The sequence below is a fragment of the Lepus europaeus genome, chromosome 10 (genome assembly GCF_033115175.1).
Source record: "Lepus europaeus isolate LE1 chromosome 10, mLepTim1.pri, whole genome shotgun sequence".
Classification (NCBI taxonomy): Eukaryota; Metazoa; Chordata; class Mammalia; order Lagomorpha; family Leporidae; genus Lepus; species Lepus europaeus.
Genome location: NC_084836.1, coordinates 125,194,427 through 125,208,476, shown reverse-complemented (window position 1 = coordinate 125,208,476; position 14,050 = coordinate 125,194,427). Strand labels below are relative to the sequence as shown.

At 68.5% G+C, this 14,050-nt stretch overlaps 1 protein-coding gene across 5 annotated transcripts in view; it reads left to right on the top strand.

Annotated features, from left to right (window-relative positions):
- KCNQ2 (potassium voltage-gated channel subfamily Q member 2) overlaps positions 1-14,050 on the top strand; it is a 36,374-nt gene that overhangs the window by 11,762 nt on the left and 10,562 nt on the right. For 4 of the 5 annotated variants that reach the window (XM_062202432.1, XM_062202430.1, XM_062202427.1 and 1 more), the window contains exons 2-11: positions 1,419-1,509; positions 2,244-2,370; positions 2,482-2,657; positions 3,004-3,129; positions 5,366-5,476; positions 6,035-6,130; positions 6,925-7,019; positions 7,973-8,002; positions 9,592-9,660; positions 11,847-11,876. In XM_062202432.1, coding sequence (XP_062058416.1) covers positions 1,419-1,509; positions 2,244-2,370; positions 2,482-2,657; positions 3,004-3,129; positions 5,366-5,476; positions 6,035-6,130; positions 6,925-7,019; positions 7,973-8,002; positions 9,592-9,660; positions 11,847-11,876 — 951 coding nt within the window. The remainder of the gene's footprint in view (positions 1-1,418; positions 1,510-2,243; positions 2,371-2,481; positions 2,658-3,003; positions 3,130-5,365; positions 5,477-6,034; positions 6,131-6,924; positions 7,020-7,972; positions 8,003-9,591; positions 9,661-11,846; positions 11,877-14,050) is intronic. The other variant, XM_062202429.1, reaches the window with a different exon arrangement.

The window sequence follows — 14,050 nt, the reverse complement described above, 5'->3', positions numbered from 1 at the left end:
GTGCTGTCCTGCTGAGTTGCATTCCCCCCACGCCCAGGGCTCAGGTGGGGGCGCAGAGGCCGCCCCCCAGGTCCCTCCAGGCCCTTACTGCCACAGCCTTTGGGGGGTCCTGACCTTTCACTTGGTCCCGATAGCTCCTTGTGCCTGGGGTCTGTCCCCCCTCCCTCGCTGGCTCGTCTGCCCGGGGAGGGGTCATGGAGGGAACAGGAAGTGACCACAGCGTGTCTCAAGCAGGGCTGGCGTGACGTCACCCAAGGAGGAGGCTCCGGGCCCCGCTGTGTCCGGGGCGCACGTTTTGTGAGCCTCACGTTTTGTCTTTAAGCCTCTTCCAGCCCCCAGTCCCGCAGCCGCCCAGTGGTTGTTCCCACAAAGGTCTAGGGTGGGCTCCTGTGTCCCCCACACAACCCAGGTCCCAGATCGAGAGCCCACTGTGGGGAGTGAGGTGGGCGTGTTCTGTCCACTGTGGCTGCCCAGGGGCTCAAGTCACCTGGGTTGGGGGGCCCCCCTAATCATGGTCAGTGCCCAGACCTGCTGGGGGGGGGGTCTGGGGAACATTCCACCTTATGAGTGGGCGGGGCCAGCAGGCAGGGTGGCAGGCTGGACCATGGGTGGGCGGGGCCAGCAGGAGGGAGGTCAGCTGGGCCGTGGGTGGGCGGGGCCAGCAGGCAGGACAGGTGGACTGTGGGCAGGGCCAGAGTGAGGGAGAACAGGCTGGGTCAGGGCTGGGCGGGGCGAAGGGAGGTTCTGTGAGTCGGGGAGGGTCTGCCTCTGGTGACCCCAGGGCAGGGGCAGGCTCCGTTGTCGAACTCCAGGACAGGAGCCCAGAGCAGGACGGTGGGGCAGGCTGGTGTGGACACTGGCCGACGCTGCCACAGGGAGCACTTGGGAGGACTCCCTGACCGCCTGGACCTGTCCCTGTCGCATCCCAGGTCAACTCCTGTGGATGACGCAGGTTTTCCAGCCAGCGCAGCCCTGGCCTCCTCGCCCTGCACTCCGGCCAGCTCCGGCCGCCCGGGGCGCACCGTGGGTGGGACGAGGTCCTGCTTCCCTCTGCGGCTCCCTGGGGCGGGGCAGGCAGCCGAGCCCACTGCAGGCCCGCAGGAGCCAGGGCGCCGGGGAGCACTCTGGCGGGACCTGGGCTCAGTAGAGGATGGTGAAGGGTGGGGGGAGGAGAGACTGGCGGACAACGAGGCTCCTGCCGGATGCGAACCCGAGCCTGCTGCCCTCCAGGACAAGGCCAGCACGGGGGTGGAGCTCTGTGCCCTGGGCAGGGCGGACACAGGGCTCCCGTTCTGCCCCAGTCCTGGGGATGTGGCTAAGCCGGGGCCCTCAGGGCTGACAGCAGAGGGGGTGGGGACAGTGCGTCCTTGGGGTCCCCGTGCCTGGCGCCGGCCCTGAGAGCCCCTCCCCGCCCCCAGGTTCCTCCTGGTCTTCTCTTGCCTCGTGCTGTCCGTCTTCTCCACCATCAAGGAGTACGAGAAGAGCTCCGAGGGCGCCCTCTACATCCTGGTGAGCCCCCGCCCCCACCTCCAGGGCCCAGGGTGGTCCTGGGGCACGGACCCCCTCGCACCACCAGGCCCTGCGCACAAGGAGGCTGTGCTGACCCAGCGGCCCCCCACAGTGGCCCCTAGCCCCTTCCCAGCAGCCTCCCCTCCCCCCAAAACCCTCAGTACCAGGCTAGCCCCAGCCACCCAGTGGGCGAGTAACTCAGCCCCGCCTCCCTGGTGATGTCACAGCCCTGGCAGCCCCGCCCTCCCTTCCCCATGATGTCATCGCTCCCCCTCCCTTCCCTGTGATGTTACAGCACCTGAGAGCCGCATCCCCTCTTCCTGGTGATGTCACACCACACAACAACCCCACCCTCCACTCTGGCCCCGCCTTCCCCTCCCCCAGGGTCTGGGGGTGCTCCCTGTAGAGGTGGGAGCCTGGGGCAGGGCTGTGATGCTCACAGCAGCTCCCTGTGTGGGCGCCATGGCAACGGGAGTGTGATTTTGGTGTTGCTGTTGGTAACGGGAAATGGCCCCTCAGGGCCACCAGAAAGCCCCGCCCCTGCCCACCTGCCCCCTGTCCTGCATGTGCTCAGAAGGTGGTGCCCTTGCCACCCGGACCCTCAGCCCAGCCTGGCACAGGCCCCGCCCCGTTCACGGAGGCTGAGTTGGGGGGGGGGGCTGAGCAGGTCCTCTGAGGCTCCGGGCGCCGTGGCCCCGTCCCTGCTCGTGGCGCCAGCGGCTCCCTCCCTGCAGGAAATCGTGACCATCGTGGTGTTCGGCGTGGAGTACTTTGTGCGGATCTGGGCCGCTGGCTGCTGCTGCCGGTACCGCGGCTGGAGGGGGCGGCTCAAGTTTGCCCGAAAGCCGTTCTGTGTGATTGGTGAGTCCCGGCGGGGGCGTCAGCACGCGGGGACGGCGGCTTCCGGAGGAGGGGAGGCGGGGGTCCGTCCTGGCCCCGGCCATGGCCCAGCCGCGCCCTCGCCGTCCGCAGACATCATGGTGCTCGTCGCCTCCATCGCGGTGCTGGCCGCCGGCTCCCAGGGCAACGTCTTCGCCACCTCGGCGCTGCGCAGCCTGCGGTTCCTGCAGATCCTGCGCATGATCCGTATGGACCGCAGGGGCGGCACCTGGAAGCTGCTGGGCTCCGTGGTCTACGCCCACAGCAAGGTGAGGGGTCCTGGGGTGGGCCGGGGGTGCCTGGCCTCACGCCCACTCCGTGGCGCTCTGCCCGCGCCCAGCCCGAGTGCAGACTCCGCCTCGTCCCTGCCCCAGGGTCCTGCCCGGTCTGGCTGTGCTGAGGCCGCCCCGGGTGGGCTCTGCTTGCCCACGCAGCCCCTTCCCCACTTGCTGCCTGAGTCATCTCAGGACAGGCAGCGGGGGGAGGGACTCCCATCCCTCCCTGGACGCCGTGGATGTGGGGTGCAGCCATGCTGGGCATCTCCTTCCTAGCGGGCAGGCAGGGCACTGGCCAGCTGCTGGGTGTGCTGACGCCAGCTGTGCACCTGCCGGGCAGGAGCTGGTCACCGCCTGGTACATCGGCTTTCTCTGCCTGATCCTGGCCTCGTTCCTGGTGTACCTGGCCGAGAAGGGGGAGAATGACCACTTTGACACCTACGCGGACGCGCTCTGGTGGGGCCTGGTGAGTCCACTGCCCTCACTCCCCCGCCCTCCTGCCACCCACCCTGCTCTGCCTGCTCGGTCCACTGGGGGATCCTGCCCACCCCTGGCCACAATGGCTGTGCTGGCTGCGGTTCACCTCGGTGGGGGAGGCCGTGGGGTCCTCTTCCCCCGCCGCACTAACCGTGCCCCTCACCCACTGCGCCTGCTTCACGCAGGACTGGACAAGAAGAGAGGGGCCAGGGGTGCAGGACCAAGACAGGGGAAGGGCAGCACTTGGAGCAGGGGCCTGGGTGGAGTCAGCTCCGTCCTGGGGGCCCCTGTGGCGTTGCAGCTGCCCCTGTCCTGGCCCCAGTCCAGCTCCTCATGGGCAGGGCCTCTCTGGCTCCCCCAGGCTTCACCTTCCAGGCTGTAGCCCCCACTCAGGGCCACCAGCTCCCGGCCCAGCCCCTGCCCTTGCACCTGTGGACCCCAGCATCTGTGCTTTGCTCAGGGTTTCTGAGAAGGCCTTGCTGCCCTGTTGTTCAGAGTGGGCCCACTCTCCCCGCCACGGCCCACTCCAACTGCGCCACGGCCCACTCTCCCCACCACGGCCCACTGTCCCCACCATGGCCCACTGCCCCCCTGTGGCACACTCTGCCCCCTCCCACGGCCCACTCTGCCCCACTGTGGCACACTCTGCCCTGCCACTGCCCACTCTAACCCCGCCACCGCCCACTCCAACCCCGCCACGGCCCACTCTCCCCCCATAGCCCTCTGTCCCTCCCAAGGCCCACTGCCCCCCCTCCGTGGCACACTCTGCCCCCCATGGCACACTCTGCCCCGCCATGCCCACTCCGGCTTTCTTCGGGGTCATCTCTGGGTCACAGAGAGCAGGCCGCGCTGGAGTGCCCAACACAGTGACCCTCGTTGTCCACGTTCTGCTGGCCCCTTCCGAGTCCCCCAAAGCTGTGGTCCCAGGACTGGGGGTCCCACCCCTCACCCTCCCCAGCTGGGCCTGCCCTGGCTGTGGCCCTGACTTCCTCAGTCTGGGGTCTTCCTGGTTTGAGGGAGCAGGTGCAGAAGTGGGTGCACTCGTGACTGGGGTGGGGCTGTCCAGGCTGGTGCAGATTTCCAGGGACACAGCTCAGGTGCCATGGGGTTCCCTGGCTCCTGTCCACGCAGGCCGACTCCTGGCCCCATCTGCCTCTCCCATCCACACAGGCTGACCCCTGGCCCCATCTGCCTCTCCCATCACCCCACCTTTTGGTCTCCTTTGCTGTCAGACTTGAGGTTTTGGGGGGCACGGCAGCGGATTAGGGTTTTGCGTCCTCAGAATAGATGTTTGGGTGGAGAGGAGTGGGTGACCCAGGTCGTGCTGGGATCCCAGCCAAGGGGAGGTTCTGTGGTCAGAGGGGTCTCCCTGGCCTCACCTGCTGCCTGTGGCCAGTCTCCTGCGTGCTCAGTTCTAGTTGGCAGGGTCTGTCTGGGTGAGGGGCTGTGCCTGACGCCCGACTTCCCTGCCTCCTCCTGTGCCCATCGTCCGGTCCTGGAGACCTGTCCACCTGGGCCCTGCTCGCCACCAGACCCTTGGGGAGCTGCTTCAGCTCCTGTGGGTCAGCAGGGAGGCCCATCCTGGCCTCATGTGTCTGAGAGATCAGGGTCCCAGGACCTCCCGAGGGACCTGAGAGCCCCCACACTCCTCTCTGGGGGGCGTCCACCTCCTGCCCCTCCGCGGTCACCTCCTGTCTGCCTCTGCTAGCCTCCCCGCACCTCCCAGCCAGGTGTCCCCGAGCTGCTTCTCTGGCCTCGGCCGGCCCTGGTGCGGCCCCACCTCCGCCCTCCAGGTCTCTCCGGCCTTGCTGCCTCTCCTGGGCCCCCACCCCACCTCGGAGCTGTCGCAGGCTCGACCCCAGCCCTTGGGTTGGGGGGACTTCCCCTTACTTCTGCCCCCCGGTGGGATTTGTGTCATTGCTCCCCTGGCCCTCGGGGTGACCACCCCTCCAGTATGCAGGGGAGGGGACGTGGGGGTCCGGTGGTGTTGTAGGGGTGAAGGTGGCCGGCGCTGACCCTGGCCTCATGGAACCTCGTGTGGACAGCAGGGAGCGGGTGGCCTTTATCTGCCCCAGCCCAGGGCCCAGGTGGAGTCCAGGTGCCCTGAAGGTCAGCCACCGAGCCTCGTGTGGGCCCTGGGCGATGGAGCAGACTGGCTGAGGGTCATGGGTCTCCGTGGTGGCCACTGCGGGCCTGGCCACATGACCAGTATGCGCTGTCCCTAGATCACCCTGACCACCATCGGCTACGGGGACAAGTACCCCCAGACCTGGAACGGGAGGCTGTTGGCCGCCACCTTCACCCTCATCGGGGTCTCCTTCTTCGCGCTGCCTGCAGTGAGTCCTGGGTCCCTCCCACCCTTGGGGTGGGGGCCTCTGGTTCTCCCGGGGGTCGTGCAGGCTCCCAGGGTGGCCACAGCCGCCCTTGCTGGTCGGGTCCCCCTGGGAGAGCAGTGAGAGGAGGGGCTCCCCAGCAGGGTCTGCTGCGGTGCAGGAGGCCCCCTCCCCACAGAGCCCGAGCAGGGGCTGCCTGAGAAGCCGTGCCCTGGGGTTGGTCTCCTGGCCCCCAGGCCCCCAGGCCTCCCCACATCTGCCTTCCCACTCGGCTATTGGTCCCTGGTGGCTCCGCCCAGGCACTGCCAGGTCTCCAGGGGACCCAAGGCTCACTCGGGTCCCTGTCTGCAGCAGGGCGGGGCGGGGGGCTGTGGCCTCCAGGGGCTCCTTCCACCGGCTCACACAGCGCTTCTGTGACTGGAGGCTCCTCCTTGACCATGCCCGAGGGGTACCCAGCCTGGTCCCACGGCCTGGGGGCGCAGGAAGGCGGTGCCCAGGGGCCTGGTGCGGGCTGGGCTGCGGCGGGTGGCCCTGGGCCTGGGCTGACCCTGCCCCTCGCAGGGCATCTTGGGCTCCGGCTTTGCCCTGAAGGTGCAGGAGCAGCACCGGCAGAAGCACTTCGAGAAGAGGCGGAACCCGGCCGCTGGCCTGATCCAGGTGAGCCGGCACTGGGGCCTGCCTGTCCTCTCGGGGCCACGCCCTGTCCCTGTGCGGCAAGGAGGTCTCAGTCTGCTGGGAGACCTCAGACACCGGGTGGGGGGACAGCAGCAGCCCCATCCCCACGGCCCCCAGCACAGGGGCCCCCAGGTGGTGAGCAGGCTCTGGGCGGCAGGCACTGTGCCGGCCTGCGCTGCGCTCAGCCGGGTGTCGAAGGGGTGGGGCTGGCCTGGCTGGGGTGTCCCGAGGCCTGGAACCCTCGGCCACACCCACCAGGCCTCTCGTAGGGTCTCCTGCTGGCTAGAGGCCCTGGGCTCTCCTGTCCTCGCTGACTGGGGCCTTGGTGCACGTGGTCTTGGCCCTGTGTCCAGCCTGCACTTTCTGCCCATGGATTTTGTCATCTCCATGGAAATGAGAGAGGGGGGGGGGGACCTGGCTGCCCCTCCCCCACAAGCGCCTTCCTCTGGGGGCAGCTGACCTGCCCGGGGTCTGAGCCGCCCCAGGCCTGGAGGGGCCAGAGGCCTGGGTGACCCAGTTGCAAAGCGGTGCTGGGCGGGGCAGGAGATGACCAGCAGGACAGCAGCCGGCTGCTGCTGGCCGCCCCTCACTCAGCCCCGGCAGCTGGAGGAGCCGCCCTGGGCACGGATGAGGCTCATGTGTGTGGGGGAGATTGCACGGGAGGCAGCCGGAGCCCGGCCCTGTGGGTGGACCCTGCGGCTGTCCTGGGGGTGCGGCGGCCCCTGCCCTGCGTGCCCAGGCCCCGCTGACCCTCTCCTGGGCCTTGTGTCCCTCAGTCGGCCTGGAGGTTCTATGCCACCAACCTGTCGCGCACGGACCTGCACTCGACCTGGCAGTACTACGAGCGCACGGTGACCGTGCCCATGTACAGGTACCGCCGCCGCTGCCTGGACCCCGCCTCTGGTCATCGCTCAGTTTTCGCTTTGTTGATTTTTGGTTCTTTTTTCTTTGAAATGCATTTTTCACAGAGGAGCTGTGTGTGCCTCATTTCCGGGTATTAATTTTGTTCTTTGTTTTGTAGCGTTTCGTTTTTCATCCTCATTTTCCCGCCCCTTTGCTTTCTGTCCCTGGCTGTGGGTGTGGTGAGCGTGAAGACAAGCCCCGCCCCCGAGGGCCTGGACCAGGTAACGGCCTGGTGGACCCGCAGGCACAGGGGAGCGGCCAGGTTCCAGCCAGGACCCAGAGACCTGGGGATTGGGGCGGAGCAGCCTGGGGGTGCAGGCAGAGGAACCTGGGGTACACAGCAGAGCCTCCCTGGGGGAGCAGGCAGAGCAGCCCCGGGCCGTGGGCACAGCCCCTGCTCAGAGCCCCCAGCTGTTTCTGGCTGTTTCCGCAGTAGCCGGCGGATGTGACACAACTGGGCTGGGCCAGGCTGAGGCCGGGGACAGGGGCCGAGGCCCACGGAGCACACACTGGGGCTGTGTCCAGGGCCCAGAGCCCCTGAGGGCGCAGCAGGCCGCCTCCTTGCCCTGTTCTGGGGCGTGTGGGGCTGGGTCCGACTTCTCAGACCAGGGACTCCCCTTACCTGTCCCAGGTGCGGAGCAGGTGGGGAGGTCGTCTGAGGGCCATGGCCTCAGAACCCCCACCTGTATGCCTCCGTGCACTGTCACCTGGGGCAAAGGTGGGGGCCACTCTCCCCCCACCCAGCATCCTGCACCCCCCACCTCCTGGGAGACCCCGCCCGGGGCCTGGGCACAGCGCCCCTGGCCTGGCCAACCCGGAGCTAATTCTCTTTGTTCTGTTGTCCTCCCCCCCCCCCCCCGCTCTTTTCCATTTTCTTTTTCTTATCCCGTTCTCCACAATCCCCGCTCCCCCCTTGTAAAGCTCGCAAGCTCAAACCTACGGGGCCTCCAGGTAGGAGCTGCATGGGCCGGAAGCTGTGTGTGGTCCTTGTGGTCTGGGCGTGGCCCTGCACCCGGCCAGCGTCTGGTTCCCCCCCACCCCGTGTCCTCCCCTGGTCCCTGTGCCTCCCCCCTCCCCCAGTCCCGCTTCCTGTTTCGTTCCCTGACCTCAGCCCCCCGCACTGGGGCCCCCAGCTGCCCAGCAGCAGGGAGGGGAGTCCCGTTGCTCCACTGGTGTCCACTGGGCAGCTGTCCAGGCCATACTGGGGCCTGGCTCCGGAGGGTGCCAGGAGCTTCGACTGGAGCCCAGCCCTGGGCACCGTGGGATGGGCGTGGCTGTGGCTGACCTTGTCCAGCCCTCGTGGGCTCCTCCCCGAGTGACCCCCACCCAGCACGCTCCTGCTGTGCACCCAGCACCTCCCCCCACCAGGCTGCCCATGGGAGGCCTGTCTCAGGCCCTGTCGGCTCCTGCAGTGCCACGGTCAGGCCCCAGTGCCCACAGAGCCCCAGTGTGGCACGTTCTCCTCGCCCTCCACCACCACCCCGGTGACCGGGGCTGTGTCTGGCCCTGCCAAGGCCCCACCCCCACATCTGACCCCGCGTCTGTGTCCCCTGCGTCTGACCCTGTGGCTGTCCCCGTGTCTATGCCCTCCCTGGCCCCCACGTCGGCCCCTGCTGCCCTGAGTGTCCAGGCATGGTGCCCGTCCGGCTCTGATGTTGTCTAACCCAGGCCTGTGTGGGCGGGGCAGGGAGCTGTCGGGTGGGGATGGGGAGGTTGCTGAGCTCCTGGGCAGACTCCGCCCACCTGGGGTTCTGCTCGGCGTGGCGCCGGCTCACTAACCCACTGCCTGTGTCCTGCTTGACCCCTGGGAGGTGGGCAGCCCTGGGGGTAAGCAGGTGGGGGTGGGCTCACAGGTCTGTGGGGCCTGCAGAGGGTCCCATGGGGCCAGGTGTGGGCCCTGCTCAGCCTGCTTAGGGGCACGCAGGCCGGGGGGCCGCCCTCTGGGCAGGTGGAGGGGCAGGGGAGGTCAGAGCCAGGAGTGCAGCTGGGTGTGACAGAGGCCCTCTGGAGCCAGCAGCCCTGCTCTTAGGGGCCACCAAGTATTTGAGCAGGGGCATGGCCAGGATGCTGGGCGGGGTGGGGGCCGAGAGGAGTGGAGGGGGTGCGAGGAGGGGCGCCTCTCGAGGCTGGGGGTGCTCGGGGCTGTGGGTGGCACCTTCAGGGAGCTGAGGGGTTGAAGAGGGGTGGAGCGGGCAGGGGTGGGGCCTGGCAGTGAAGGTGCAGAGGGCGGGTGGGCGGGGTGGAGGGTGGCGCGCACCTGGGTAGGGGACTCACAGCCTCATCTTCCGGGGAGGGCTGGGGCCCCGGGCCCTGTCTCTGGTCTTGCCGCCGTGGCTGTGGCACCATCAGATGTTGGGCACAGGTGGGGCTGCCTGCAGGGAGGGCCGGGGACCCTGGCTGTGTGGGGCGGCTCGGTGGTCCCCTTTCTGCTCGGGGGCCCTGGCGCTGCTGCTCACTGCCGTCCCTGGCTGCCGGGGTCAGGGGCCACACCGTGCCCGCATGTATGGGGTGGATGCTCACGGCCGCCTCCTCTCGCCCAGGCTGATCCCGCCACTCAACCAGCTGGAGCTGCTGAGGAACCTCAAGAGCAAGTCCGGGCTCGCCTTCAGGTCAGCCGGGCCTCCGGGCCCAGCCAGCCTGCTCGTGCTTCTGCCTCTGCTCACCTGGCCAGGACCCTTCTCTGGGGGGCCGCTGGCTGGGAGGGACAGGGACCTGGGAGCGGGAGCCACGGGCTGCTGGCTCTCCTTTTGTCACGAAATCTTTGACCTGGAGTGGCTGGTACAGACACAGGGGTGCAGACATGGGGAGTGGGGAGTGCAGACACGGGGTACAGACATGGGGAGTGCAGACACGGGGGATACAGACATGGGGTACAGACATGGGGGTGCAGTGATGGGGGTGTAGTGATGGGGTACAGACATGGGGAGTGCAGACACGGGGGTACAGACATGGGGTACAGACATGGGGGTGCAGGCATGGGGGTGTAGTGATGGGGAGCAGACATGGGGTACAGACTTGGGAGGTACAGACATGGGGGTGCAGCAGGACTGGTCTGCTCAGTGGGAGGTTGGAGAGTGAGCGTCCCGTGGTCCTGTGCTGAGGGCACCATGGCGTCTCTGCAGACCGGCAGGCAGGAGGGTGGTCCCTGCCCCCCAGAGAAAGCTCTGTGCTCTGGAACCTGTGCCTGATCTCAAGAGGAAAGCCCCCCAGATTGCCTGGGTGGACCCCAAGTCCAGGTCCCAGGTCCTTGCCAGGAGAGACAGGTGTGGAGTGCACATGGGGGAAGCCCCAGGGAGATGGAGGCGGAGAGCACCTGCTGCCACCTGGGGTCACCTGGAGCCCTGGGGGCTGGGAGGGGCGGGGCTCAGACCTCTGGCCTCCAGGGCTGGTCAAGAATCCGTTGTCTTGGGTAGCATGGTCTGGGAGGCGGTGGCAGAGGCTGGCGGGGGAGGCTGGGGGGCAGGGTGCTTCTGGCAAGGACTCCGGGAGCCGTGGGTGCTCCCTTGGTGGGTGTGGGTTGGTGAGTGGCAGCTCGGCTGCTTTCCCAGCGACCGACTTCCTGTTGTTGGCGGTGAATTCTAGAGCAGAGGGAGAAACCGGGACTTGAGAGCTTGGGGGTGGTCTTCACGGAGGTCGTGCAGTTAAGGATGTGGGGCTGAGGTTGTCCTAAGTTCTCCAGGTGGGCCCCAAGCCCAGCCCCTGTGCTCGTCAGACAGACGAGAGCCAGGGAGAAACGAAGGAGCAGCGCGGAGCCCAGCTGCCCCGGCCCCCGGCAGCTGGAGGAGGCCCAGGCCTGGGGCATCTGCCAGGCTTCCCAGAAACCAGTGAGGGTGAAGTGCAGGGCCCTGGACAGGGCCCAGAGCTGTGCCCAAGGCCAGGGCTGGCGGGGGAGCCGCTGCCCCTGTGTCCTGCTCTGGGCTCTCCCCAGAGAGAGCTGCTCTGAGGGGAGGGAGGGACCCTGCCCAGCAGAGGGCCAGGGGGCCAAGGTGGCCGCGGTTCACAGAGCAGCCACATGCTTGCCTGTGCACACGCCCACGCAGCCAGGGCTTGTGCAGCAGGTCTGGAGCGGCGCCCAAGAGCCCACTTGGCACGGGGACGTCCGTGGACACAGCCCCCAGGGCCTCTGCGCGGCTCACCTGCAGCACCACCCCCGCCCCCAGCCCCTCAGCGAGAGCCAGGCAGGGGCCCGGCCGCCAGTCTTCGTCATACACAGGGGACTGGCAGGAGCAGTCCACCCCAGGCCCAGCAGGGGCCGGGCAGAACGAGGCCAGGCAGACTGGCCTTGGGGGACCTGACCGATGGACTCGTGGCCGACTCAGCTCCTGGTGCAAAATCAGCCAGAATGGGGAAATCCATGAGGTCACGAAGGGCTGGGGTGCCGCCGGCCTCCGCAGAGCGAGCTCTCGGCAGAGCCTGGTTATCTGTGTAATTGAGAGGCAGGGAGACAGGCAGGGAGACGGACACAGAACTGCCCTCTGCTGGGCCACTCCCCAGATGTCTGCAGTAGCTGCGGCTGGGCGGGGTGGGGCCGGGGCGGGCCCGGGGGCGGTGCGGGGGCGGGCCAGGCCAGGCCGGGGCTCGCAGCCCAGTCTCCCACGCAGGTGGCAGGGACCCAGCTACCTGAGCATCCCCGCCGCCTCCAGGGTGCACACGGGCAGGAAGCTGGAGCCTGCACTGGGATTCTGAGCACAAACCTCACGTGGTGGGGCCTGCGCCTCCCTCAGAAGGGGTGGGGCTGGCACTGGGGGAGGGGCGCCCGACCCGGTGCTAACTCTCTCGTCTCTTCTCTTTGAAGGAAGGAGCCTCAGCCCGAGCCGTCGCCAAGGTCAGTGCCCTGCTGCCTCCCGCTGCCTCTGGCGTGGGTGTGTTTGCACAGCGTCCCGTCTTGCTCTGTGTGCAGCGCCTGTCTCGGGGCGGGGCTGCGGTGGGGGCTCTGGGCGTGCTCCCTGGGGCGCCCAGGGTCCCTACGTCACTCCCTCGCTCACGGCCGCCACCCTGCGCTTTGGGCCCACCTGGGGGCTTCTGGGAGGCTCCCCACCTGGCCAGGACCCAGCCCCCCAGGCAGAGGTTTCCAAGGGGGCTGTCCCTGCAGGCACTGCCGAGCCCGGCAGACTCCTGTGGGTGGGCGGCTGCCAGTCTGGGGCGGGCATGGGAGCGTCCAGGGCCTGCCAGCACCCCTAGCAGAGGATCTGGGTTGTTGAGCATCTCTGTGGCGAGGTTCAGGGGCCCCTGTGCTCCTGGGGAGGTGGGGATGGCCCTTCCCCCAGCCAAGGTGCTGGCCAGGTGCTGAACCTGCTTCTCGCTCCCTGTGTGCCTGCTGGCCCCCGGCTCTGCTTGCTCAGGCAGGGGAAGGCCGGGACCCCCGTGTGGGGGCCACGGGGCCGGCCCTGGCGTGGGGCAAAGGTGGGACCTGCTGCTCGCCTGGCCAAGGAGAACCAAGGTCGTTCACAAACTCCCTGCTGGGCTCGCGAGCGCCTGTGAGCCACAGGTCCCCCACATCCGGCCTGACCCGGCCTGCCAGGGCCTCCCGGGGTGGAGGGGCCTGGCCGACCAGGGCTTCAGGGGCTGCCCCAGCGTGGGGGACATGCCCTGTCCCCAGCCCCTTGGCGGGGCCGGTGGCCGGTGGCTCAGAAGCTGAGCAGCAGTTAGAACGAGACCTGCAGAGCAGCTGAGGAAGCTGAGCCGGGGGCCAGGCGTGGGTCGGCCAGTGCAGTGTGGCTGGGAGTCGGCCCTGGGGAGGCGCCGCGGTGACATGGGGCAGGGGTGCCCAGCGCGGCTGGCCAGGGGCCCAAGCGAGTGGCCTCTCCCGACTCTCACTTCACGACCCAGGAGCCAGCTGGACCGAAGGGTGGACAGAGGCGGCCTCTAGCGCCCGGCGGGATGGAGGCTCCTCTGCCCGCCCTGGCCGGCTGCTGGCGGTCTCGCCCTCGCTGCTGTCGCCGGGGCTGCCCCTCGACGACCCTCGTCTCAGCCTCTCTCTCTCTCTCTCTCCCTCTCCTGCCCCCTCTGGGAAATCTTGCTGCCCCCAAGTGCTTTTAATCACTGTCACTGCCCTTCTCGGGCCCCTCTCTCGTCTGCTCTGTCTTTGGGGATGAGAGGCTGACCCTGGAAGCAGGACTCCAGGTGAGGACCCACGGGCCCCGGCTCTCCGGTATGTTCCGTGGCTCCCCTGCTCCCTGCCCCCCACTCCTCTGTCTCTCCCTGGTGTCCAGTGGCCCCGCCCACCTGTGCCTCCCCGTGCCCTTGCCCTGCCGCCTGGTGTACAGCTGAGGGGTGGGGGCCTGGGCCTGGTCCACGGGCTGAGGGCGGTCTCCTCCCTTCTGTTCCCGGAGGTTTCTGTCCCCCGTGGGCAGTCACGGCCCTCGCTCCAGCACCCAGCACCCAGTAGGTGCACAGGAAGTGGTTCTGTCCATTGTGGCTGTAGTGGGATGGCCGGTTCCATGGAGCACGGGGCGTGGGGCTGGCTTCCCAGGGCACCCCGGTCCCCCAGGCTCTACGGGTCCCATGGGAACTCCCTGCCTTGCGGGGACTGGACCAGCAGATGGTGTGGACACAGGGACCCCCACTCGGCCACCGAGACCGCCTCCCGGTCCTGGCACAATGCACCGTGGCGAGCCCCCGGCTGGCTGTGGGGGGCTCCGTGCTGAGGAGCGGGGTGGGCGCACTCGGTGTGCCCTTGGTGGTGATGGCTCTGGCTTGTCGCTGTCCGTGGGGCTCTCCTGTCCACAGGCACAAGCGCTCGGTGCAAAGCTGTCTCAGTGACAGAGGGCTCCCTGCCCTGCCCTCTTGGGCCCGTCCCCCCGGGCAGTCCTCGGAGGGCGGGGAGGAGGCCGGGGGCCGGGTACGTCTTGCTGGCCTGAATCGTGGTCCTTGGCTCCCATGAGGCAGTGAGCGCCGCCGCCTGTGGGGCCCAGCGGCCACCCCTGGACTGCATGGCCGAGATGGGCTCCCCACGCACTGGGAGCCACTTCTTGGGGGATGTGGTTGCGGTGAGGCTGT